The sequence below is a fragment of the Oryzias melastigma genome, linkage group LG5, assembly GCF_002922805.2.
Source record: "Oryzias melastigma strain HK-1 linkage group LG5, ASM292280v2, whole genome shotgun sequence".
NCBI lineage: Eukaryota > Metazoa > Chordata > Actinopteri > Beloniformes > Adrianichthyidae > Oryzias > Oryzias melastigma.
The window spans coordinates 32,843,737-32,853,917 of record NC_050516.1 but is presented as its reverse complement, the minus strand read 5'-3'; the positions used below and the strand labels follow the sequence as shown (position 1 = coordinate 32,853,917).

Here is a 10,181-nt window from a genome sequence, read left to right as displayed (position 1 = left end):
AATTTTGAATATTTATAAAGGAATTCAAGTTATATTTGGAATCATTGAAGCTCCTTAAGAAACCAAAAAGAAAAACAACAGATGATAAATGAAAAACTCTTATGGATCTATAGTGATGTGATTTTTTATGGTTTTCCCCACTTTGCTCTGATCTATTTTATTACTATTGTTTTTTGTTATTTGTTATTGATTCTGTTTTGCTGTTTAATGTTGCAATTGCCCCTCTGTTTGATTATAATAATGTTAAAAAAACAACAACTCTGTTCTATAATTTCAAGCCACATTTTATTCTGTAGTGTGTAGTTGTTTAAAAAATGTTTTAAAAGTTTATCATGTTGTAAACTTGCATTTTGTTAAATAAAGTTTAAAAATAGCCACTGTTTGTTTTTTTTTGTTTGTTTGTTTTTTTGTCAAAATGTTGCTAATACAAAGAATTATTAAAAACATTCCAAGTAATGAGTCAATACGGAGACCTTACAGGATAATTAATTTGAACTTGCCAGGGGATAATAAAAGAAAATAAAAATAAATAAATAATAAAAAATAAATGTTAATCGAGTAATAAAATAAAAGTAATCAAAGTAATAAAAATAAAGAAATAAAATAAAGATAACAAACAAGCTCAGGCTTCAACTGTCCAAAGATCTTTTTTATTGGTGCAGGATGCAATCATTTTAATATATAAAACAATTTGTGAAAAACACAAAACACTGTTTTTTGTTAGCATATTTAGATTTATAAAATTTAGCTATAATTATCAATAAATTAAGTAAATATTGTTTCAGAATCAACCTTTTCTTGCACAAAACAATCAAAAAGCAAAATATTCATAAAATAACGTATCATTTGTATTTGATTGTTGCCCTGTTTTCATCTGGCTGCTTCTACGTTGTGCGCATGCGAGCCAGCATGTCGTCACATTTGTTTGGACCAATAGAAACACAGAACAGAGGCGTGTCCTCCTGCTACCGGAAGATAAATGTAAACACAAACCAGCGCCCGAGTTGTGGAGTTGTCGTCTTGTTTTACTTCACGAACCTTTTAAAAGTGTGTTTACGTTGTTAATTCTTTCACGGATGATATTTCTGGATACGTTCCTTCCACCGACGACGACTGAAGGAGCGAGCGAGCTTCTCCCCGACCCGTTAATGCGCGTCTCTTTCTCGGGCGGCCCGCTGTTGTGCTAGCAAGCGCCGATGCCTCAGGAAGGGGAGCAGCCTCTTCCCCTCATTCGCTCCCTGAACAGCCGCGTCCCCGTCAGCGCCGTGTTCTGTAACCGCACGCCGTACGTCGTCAGGCCACTATGGATCGATTACAGCGGAGTCCCGCAGGCTTACGAAGACCTGAAGCCGGGATCCGGGCGACGGATGACCACCTACGTAGGTGAGCGGGATCCTCTTCTACAAAACACTTTATTTTATAAATGCAGGTTACAGAACAAAATGATATTGTAAATGAATGCAAAATTTAAACAAGGAATGAAAATAGAAATGAAATAAAGTGTCAGTGGTAGAAATTAGTACACTAAAGTACAGGATGGGTATGTAAAACAAGATTTGACAAAACATTTCAGATTTATGATTTAAAAAATGTTTTTATTCAAAAGTAATGTCAGTACAATATTTAGTACAATACCTGAGACATTCCAGAAAAAACGCAAATATGTCAGACTAATCAGAACAAAATAAAACAAAAAGACACGTGTCAAAATCAAGAATTTCTCTATCCAGCCCTCCAGATTATTTTATTTATTATTAATGTCCCAAGATGTTATCTAAAAAAGATTTTTCAAATTTTCTGAAAGAGAAAAATTGTAAGAATGTTATTCTTACATATTTACGCTCAACCGAGCACAAAGGCTGATGGAAAATCAAGATGACCTCATGTAATACCTGCACCCAAAATGCACAGTGCTGTATTGCTCGCATGTATTTTAACCAAAACTGTAACTACAGTGAATAGTTACTTCTTATTTGGAAAGTGTGTTCCACTGTTTGCATTTCAGACATGAGATCTTATAGTAGCATTTCCTGAACTTTGGGTCTTCTGCATCCTATCTTATAAAGGACCATCTTATCTTATCCTGTACCACATGGTTTTGATTGTACAGACTGCTACAATTCAATTCAATTTTATTTATATAGCCCAAAATCACAAATGAATTTGCCTCATTGGGCTTCAAAATATAAACAAAAATCATATTACTGTATTAAAATAACAAATAAATGGTGTGATTTGTTGCACCAGTAGGAAGATAGAATCTAAAGGTGATCATTGTACCTCCTAAATGGAAACCCGCCCCTCTTCCCCTCCAGGTCATCCCTGGTTGTTCAGAGACGCCGCCACAGACGAGCCGTTAAAGGTGAACGGAAAAGAGTTCTTTCTTCCTCAACCAGCAGAGAACGGAGATGTATCTGTTAACATCACTCTGCCAGGTAAAGATGATCCGTCTTCTTACATCGTTTTTCATTGATGCATTTGTGCATAAATGTCATTTTAGAGAGCAACTAAGGATTCATTTGTATTTTAGGTGTAGTGATTCATTTTAACAGATTCATATCATTGTTTGTGATTACTGATAAGACCGAGCAATAACGATGTATATTGAGATAGACTTTTATTTTGAAGGGTCACAAATTAACACTCATCAGTCACGAGTGTTTTCTGTTTTTTGGTGAGTAAAAGTTAGAGAGTTAGTCGACATATTAGAGCTGCCACAAACGATTATTTTAGTAGTCGACTAATCACTGATTATTTTTTCCGATTAGTCGACTAATCGGGTCATTCATAAAATAGATGTAAAACACACATCTTAACCTTCGTTATCTTTAAACTAACTAAAAACTCGATATATTCACACAAGCATTACCTGTAATAATTATAGTGTTAATGCTGTAAACTGAATTTGGTCGCTGAAGATGCTGAAATTGATGGCTAAAAACACTGAAGCTGATAGCTGATAAAATATAAGTTAAATGCCAAATTTGACTAAAAAAGACAAAAAGCCTGAGTTAGCCAAAACAGCTAGCATGTAGCTGAAATATTAGCGAAACTCTAGAATAGCCTAAAAAATCTTAATAAATGCCAAAATACTCCATAAATCTAGCAGAATGTCATTATAACTTTCAACTTTACTACACTCTGACAATATAAAGTAACGACTAATCGACTATTAAATTATTTGTCGACTATTTTAATAGTCGATTAGTCGTCGATTAGTCGACTAGTCGGGGCAGCTCTATCCCACATGGCGAGTAGTGCTGCCACGATTAGTAAATTTCAGCCAATATTTGTGAATTTCAATCCGATTTGTGATCTTAATTGGATTCAATGGAGTCTTTTTATGTTTTGGTGTTTTATTTCCTCGTTTAATGTCAGTTTTCTGGTTGTCATGTTAACATTTTTATTCCAATGTTCACCAAGTTTTTCTTTCTTTTCCCAAACGCTTTGACAGTGGACAGCCTGAAGGACCGAGCCCTTCACGTGATCCGATGTCTGGTTCAGCCCGAGGACTACAGGAAGCTGGAAATCGCTCGCTGTCTCCACGAGGAGCTGGAAGATCAGCCCAACGCGTTGAAGGACCTCCAGCACATCAACCGGCTGGTGGAGCGACGGATGCAGGAGAGAAACCAAGACCAGGATGTGTAAACCTGCTGGATGCTGCCAACACACTGATAGCAATGCTGAGCTGCACCTCCAAAGACTGCAAAGACATAACAAACTTGTAAATATAGAAGCATTGCTGGAGTTATTTTCAGAGAAGTAAAAAAAAAAATATGCAAAAAAAACAACTTTGATCTTCTGTCCACTTTCCTTTCTTCAGTTGTTCAACTGTAACGCTCTAAAATCATGTTTAAAAAGTTTTGTTCATTAATTCTTTTCTTTTGTTCTGCATTTTTTGTTTTTTATGTTTATCAGTGACCTCTTTAACTAAAACAACTGTGATAGGTAACACGACTAACAACAGTTTGTTTTTTTACATAAACCTCAGTCCATTGTAATTCCATGTTCTTAACTTCCAGGTGACAGAATAAAACATCCAATAATCATGTAGACACTGTGTGTTTTCACAGTTAAAAAGAGTGGTTGACAGAACTAATTATAATTGCCTACAAGTTAAAGCACACGTGTCAAAGTTGAAGCTCGGGGGCCGAATCCGGCCCCCGGATTTTGGGATTTTGGCTCCATGTGATTGAGTTTGACATCCCCGAGTTAAAGAAATGTGATGACAAAACACCAAAATGAAAGGAAATACTGAAAGTCAGTGAGGACATGATGTATTAACACTGTTTAGAAGATGGGGGTCAAACTCAACCACACAAAGGGCCAAAATCCAAAAACACAGAGTAGGTCGAGGGCCAAACAGGATAGACATTTGTTGAACACATAAAAAAAATGATATTGTTAAAACTTTAAAAATGTAACTTTTTTAACATAAATATATATGAACTAGAAAAATTGCATTATCCGCTATAATACTAGTGTAAAGGCTTTTTTTCTGAAAGTAGTCGCTGAAGATGCTGAAGCTTTTTGCTGAAAATGGCGTCGCATTTTACTTTAATGGCTGAAGGGATTTGCTGAAAATGTGAAAGCTATTTACAAAATGTTAAATTTGACGAAAGACTGGAAATTTTGTTAAAAAACTTGGAGCGCTGAAGTTTACCTAAATTTCTCAAAAGAATAGTAAAATTGCTAATACATGCTAATTTTCAAAAATATTGAGTGTGTTGCTTAAACACGAGCTACACTCCAAAAAAGCTAGCTTGAAGTCCTCAGTAAACTAAATTAGTCAAAAATGTTTAGCCTGTTGCTAAAATAGAAGCTAAACTCCAAATTAGCATAAAAAACCTCAGTAGATAACAAATGAGCCAAAAAAAAGCTAGCTTGTTGCTTAAATACTAGCTAAACTTCAAATTAGCCTAAAATCTGATTGTTTTCCTCTTTGATATTATTTAGTACAGATCAGAAGATTAGTATTGTTGTTTTTATTTATTTTTTTAGCTACGCTGGGCTTGGTGGATTTGTTCTGAAACGGTAAACTTTTCTTCTAAAAGTGCGACTTATACTCCGGAAAATACATTTTTTTTTCACTCACTGCTATAGTTGTACTCATACATTTGGTTTAAAGTAAAACATCGTCTTTTTTTGTGTGTTAGGCTTGAAGAATGTATACCAAACAACACTTATAATTGTCCTAAAACACAGATAGTGGTGTAAACATGTTGGATTTGCTCACAGACCGACTACAAAGCGTCTCTGGTTTTGTGTGATGACGTTGCCAGTCTTGTTGCTAAGAACAACAACACAACAGCCCTTCTGTGTGAGATGAACACCTGATAAAATCTGGAAAGTGATGGTGGATCTACAAAGAGCAGCTGAAGTCGTGTTTCAGAGCAGCATGTGTTGAGTTTCTGCTGTTTCACACGTGCGTTCGGTATTTTTGGGGAGTATTCACGGTTCCTCTGTTTGAAAGAGCTTTTGTCCACTAACTCAACTCGTCGTGGTCCCACACCTCCGGAAGAATAACTGGAGAAGATGAAAACAAGGTTAGGGTTGAAAGCAGTTTCCTTGCTCAGCCGCATTCAGACGGATTCGTTGATAAGAAATAATAAGCAGGGATGAAGAGAGTCGAGATACAAGCAGATGTTCCTTTGGTTTAAAGTCCTCCTCCGATGACAATCCTGTTTCTGGAGATCTTCATCAGAACCATACGGCTGGACATTACCCTATTTATGGACGTTTTTATGTAGCAGCAGTGAAGATTTATGCTTGTTTTCTCACATAGACAGGCGGAGCTCAACTCCAAAAGCCACGCCCCCTCAGAGGAGATTTTGGAAACTGAAGCTTCAGATCAACATGAAAAATAGCTTTTTAAGACATTTAGCTTGTGTGATTTGGGTTAAAATCTTCATAATCACCATTAAAACACTACTGGGAAAGAGTTTTTTTTAATTAAAAAAAAACTGTCATATGGGGGACTTTAACTTATATTATTTACTGTTTCCTTTTTGATAAAACAAATAAAAAATTATCCACTTTGAGAAAAATAGAGACAAAATAATAAATACATTTTAGGATTTGTTCTGAAATGTTAAACTTTTCTCCTAAAAGTGGGATTTTACTCCCAAAAACAGTTCATCTTATTTTTATTTACAGCTTTAGTTGTACTAATAAATTTGGTTTTCATATTTTTTGTGTTAGGCCTGAAGTTTTTAACCAAAATCTCACAACCTAAATATCTTAAAAACCATTTTTCATGTAGATCTGAACCCTCCGTTTCCAAAATTAAATATAATTTATCTTCAAGTGAGAATTTACTGCACGTTATTAAGACCTCATCATATTTTTTTTCACAACAGACATTTGGTGTTTTAGGTCCATAAAACAATGATGGGAAATTTAGATTCATATTCAATAAAATATTGAAAATAATAGAACGGAAACAACTTTTCTGGTGTTAATCAGACTTCTTCCTTTGATAAAACAGAATAATAATCAGCAAATTTAAAGCCATGAATAAAATGGACTCTCACAGAAGTTAATTTCAATCATTTAAAATGAAGAATAAAAATGAAATTGAACAAAAAAAGATGAATATTGATTCGTTTGAATGTTGAATCTGGTTCAACAAAGCTGCTGAGTTTCTCCTCTTCACTGCAAAGACTAACTGTTGATTCATTATAAGCTTTTGTGAATGAATCTCAAGATAGATCAGATGATTAGTACAGGAAGCCTGTCACTTTCAATGAGTAGAACTGTCGTTAATGATCTTCTGTAGTCTGAGCAGACAGCAAGCACCACATTAGATTTAATGACGACTCGCTTTTATATTTGTCTCTCTATTATATCATTTGTGTAGCTCCTATAAAAAACTTTGACCTCGAAACTTTCATTAAGGACAGGAAGATGTTCAGTTACAGAACACGGAGAGGAAGAAGAGCTGTAGATGAAATATCCATTCGGCCTGGAATTCTTCACTTTAACAACATTTAGCAACTCGGTGCAGCATTTGTTAGACCTGTGGGAACAGAATGTGTGAAATAACAAACTGAACGTCTTTTTACTGCTAACATCTCTTTACTGTCAATAATGTGAAGAAAACAGCTGCAGAAATCCTCCAAATGTAGGAGGTCAAACTCAATCACACAAGGAACCAAAATCCAAAACACACTTTAGATCGCTGCTGAACAGGATAAACATTTATTGAACACTATAAAACTATATTTTTAAAACTTTAAGACTGTAACTTTTTAACGTAATCATGAACTAGATATATAGCATTACATAATGCAAGTGTGAATGCTGTTAAGCTGAATTTACCCGCTGAAGATGTTAGTGCTGATAGCTGAAGATGATAGCCAGCTAAAAATATTGGCTAAATGCCAATTTAGCCTAAAAAAAAAAATAAAAACATAGGTTAGCCAAAACAGCTGGCATGTAAATATTAGCCCAACTCCAAATCAGCCTAAAAAAAACTTTTTAAAAAAGGCATAAATTGGCTAAAACAGCTAGCATGTTTCTTACTTACTACTGCACCTTCTGCGTGGAGTTGATCTTGTGTAACGGGGTCTTTTATTTTGAAAGGTGGTCATTTAAACCCCTGTCAAACGTTATAAGCTATGTAATATTTTGAAGAAAAAAAAATATTTTTCTTTATTTTACTAAAAAAAATATTTCACATATATTTTTATCACAAACATAGAAATGAGTCTTTTTGTTGAGTGCTCAGTGAGAATCAAGCTGAAATGTAAGTTGCTGTCATAAATATGATTTAAAAGTTTGAAAAATGTTGTTAACCAAACATTTTTATTGAAATCCTCGCGACTCGACCTTATATGTTCTGCTTATATATTATTCTTCCAGTGGAACAGAAATTAACAACAACCAGCAAAGAGGTTTAAAAAAATGAACAGACGAGAACCACATTTGCCCACTCTCGCGAGATCTCCTTCATTCTATAATTTTAGACATTCTCGTTACAGTTTTAGTTTTATCGTTTAAAAACCTCTTCTGCGTCCCAAGTGAGATTAACGGCTGGAAGTTGGGGTACATAGCGTCACCTGTCGATTTTATAGCTGTTTTATTTTTAAATTTGTCATTTTTTAATCTACTGCGGGACCACTGACAGACCGCGCGCTGACGCAAGGTAACCACCGCACTGTTACTCTCAATTTTTGTGCTTAGCTCTTCCGTTACTGTTCAGTAAAGAGTTTCCTAGCTATACTAAACACCGGTATATTCGATAAACGGACGAATTTAAGCGGCATTTGAGGCTATTTTGAAAGCGTGACGTCCCGATAAAGCTATAATCGGACTGTTAACGCGCGCGCGGTTAGCTAACAGTTACGTTAGCTAACAGTTACGTTAGCTAACAGGCGCTAAAAGGCTGGAAGCGTTTTCGGCGCCTTTTGCGTCGAAACTGGTTTGTATAATGATTTGAATAAGCAGTGATTGAAATCCAGCCAAACAAACACGGATGGTCTTTATTAATAACTATAATACATATATATAAATAAATATAACAGTTGTGTTTGGAACTGTGCTCGCGCCTCATTCACTGGTGGGATATTTATGTGGTTTTACCAAACTCATAAAGGCTTCCTTCGTGGAAGATATTTTTTTTTTTAAGAAATCAACGTCACAATGTTGCACCAAAGAGGAATTAGCTACATTAAAATCAGATTATATAAAATTTCCAATCAATCCAAAATCGAGAGAAGTGGTTTTTGTGAAGAAAACAGGAAAAAACAGAGAAGATTTTTATTTGTGCTCTTTTAAATTCTCAGTTTTGGTAATTTTTTGGGGGAAAACATTTGATGTACTTATTTGATTTAGTTTTTCAGGTTTTCATAATTTTAGGAAAGTTTCATATTCTTACAAACAAATGTTCAAAAACCAGACCACTGTTACATTACAAATTGTTTGTTTATTGTTTAGCATAAATATACACAACGAGGATTCAGAAAAAGAAAGTCAAGCATAGTGCAAGGAGAGGGAAAACCTGCTCCCCCCCAAAAAATTACATTTAAAATATATATGCATATATATAGAGAGCTATTCTGGGGCCGTGAATTTTTGAAACCCAAATAAAACATTTTGAAAAAAATATTAGGGTTTGGCCCAAAAAAATAAAATGTCCCAAACTTTTTCTTTTAAAAAATCAATTTTATTATTTTCAGATTTAAATGTTCTCTTTTTTACGTTTCAAAACTCAAAATGTAAAAACCTTTTTTTTTGTTTTTTTTTTTAAACACAAAGGACCAATCAAAATCGATGAGGATGGTAACTTCAGTTCCGGTGCGTTCACTGACTCTGAGAATTGTGATATTTACTATCAGAAAATGTATTTTGTCAGTACTATCATAGTCTGAAGTGAAAAAGCAGTTTTATCGCGTACAAACCGCCATCTTGTAGCATTACATACAAACATCGAAATGTTCATTTTTTAAAGTTTATTTTAGAATAGCAAATTATGGTAATTGGGCTCCATACATAAAAATACATGTCTATTCCAAAAGTTTTTAAAGAAAAAAGTAGCAATACATGTATCAGTAGTTCACCGATAACATGATTTATCTAAAAACGGCAATAAAATCCAATTAATAGCAAAAAAAACCCTAAATATATCATTTATAAAATAACACTATCGGGCTAAAAGTGAGAAAAAATCTTGAGATTAAAAAACGATAAAACCCAATGACCAAACAAGTAAATCTGAGTACAGAAAATATTCAAATAAATATAAAAAAGACTCACTACAAAGCAGTGAAACAAGTTAATTGCTTTTACAACATTTGGAAGAATTGCGTTTTTTTTGCATCAGATATATTTATAATTTGATTAATTAAAATTTATGAAAAATCAAAAGCAAGAAACATTTTCTCCTTTGATGCTGATAAGATATGAAACCCTTAATATTTATGTATATATTATATATATATTTTGTGTGTGTGTGTGTGTGTATATATATGTTCTTTATGTTGAAATTTGTTCTGTCGTTTTGGCGATTAAATAAAGTTTTGAAAAAAATGACATGGTTTACCAGCAGCAGAAGGCAAAGAAGGACTTCATTTAAGAAGGAAAATGTCTGAAATGCTGGGGCCCGTTTCAAGAAGCAGGTTCAACAAATTTAGAGTTCGAACCTGAACTTAGAGTCACTGGACTCAAAATTCTCAAACTCA

The 10,181-nt window shown here is 34.1% G+C and overlaps 2 protein-coding genes across 3 annotated transcripts in view; both read left to right on the top strand.

The window, feature by feature from the left end:
• Window positions 1-947: 947 nt before the first annotated feature.
• Window positions 948-4,053, top strand: vhl (von Hippel-Lindau tumor suppressor). Its single transcript, XM_024270278.2, has 3 exons — window positions 948-1,383; window positions 2,316-2,435; window positions 3,455-4,053. The coding sequence occupies exons 1-3, from the start codon at window positions 1,197-1,199 to the stop codon at window positions 3,646-3,648; spliced, it is 501 nt and encodes a 166-aa protein (XP_024126046.1). The 5' UTR covers window positions 948-1,196; the 3' UTR covers window positions 3,649-4,053.
• Window positions 4,054-7,925: 3,872 nt separating this feature from the next.
• The window catches only part of tatdn2 (TatD DNase domain containing 2), a 12,588-nt gene continuing 10,332 nt past the window's right edge, over window positions 7,926-10,181 (top strand). For both annotated transcript variants that reach the window (XM_024270275.2, XM_024270276.2), the window contains exon 1: window positions 7,926-8,146. The gene's annotated coding sequence lies outside the window, so the exon portion shown is untranslated. The remainder of the gene's footprint in view (window positions 8,147-10,181) is intronic.

Bases quoted from the DNA above. Each gene is read 5' to 3' on its own strand.
- vhl (XM_024270278.2), top strand. From the start codon at position 1,197: ATGCCTCAGGAAGGGGAGCAGCCTCTTCCCCTCATTCGCTCCCTGAAC. The intron at 1,384-2,315 runs GTGAGCGGGATC...CTTCCCCTCCAG, and splicing joins ACGGATGACCACCTACGTAG to GTCATCCCTGGTTGTTCAGA. The intron at 2,436-3,454 runs GTAAAGATGATC...ACGCTTTGACAG, and splicing joins TGTTAACATCACTCTGCCAG to TGGACAGCCTGAAGGACCGA.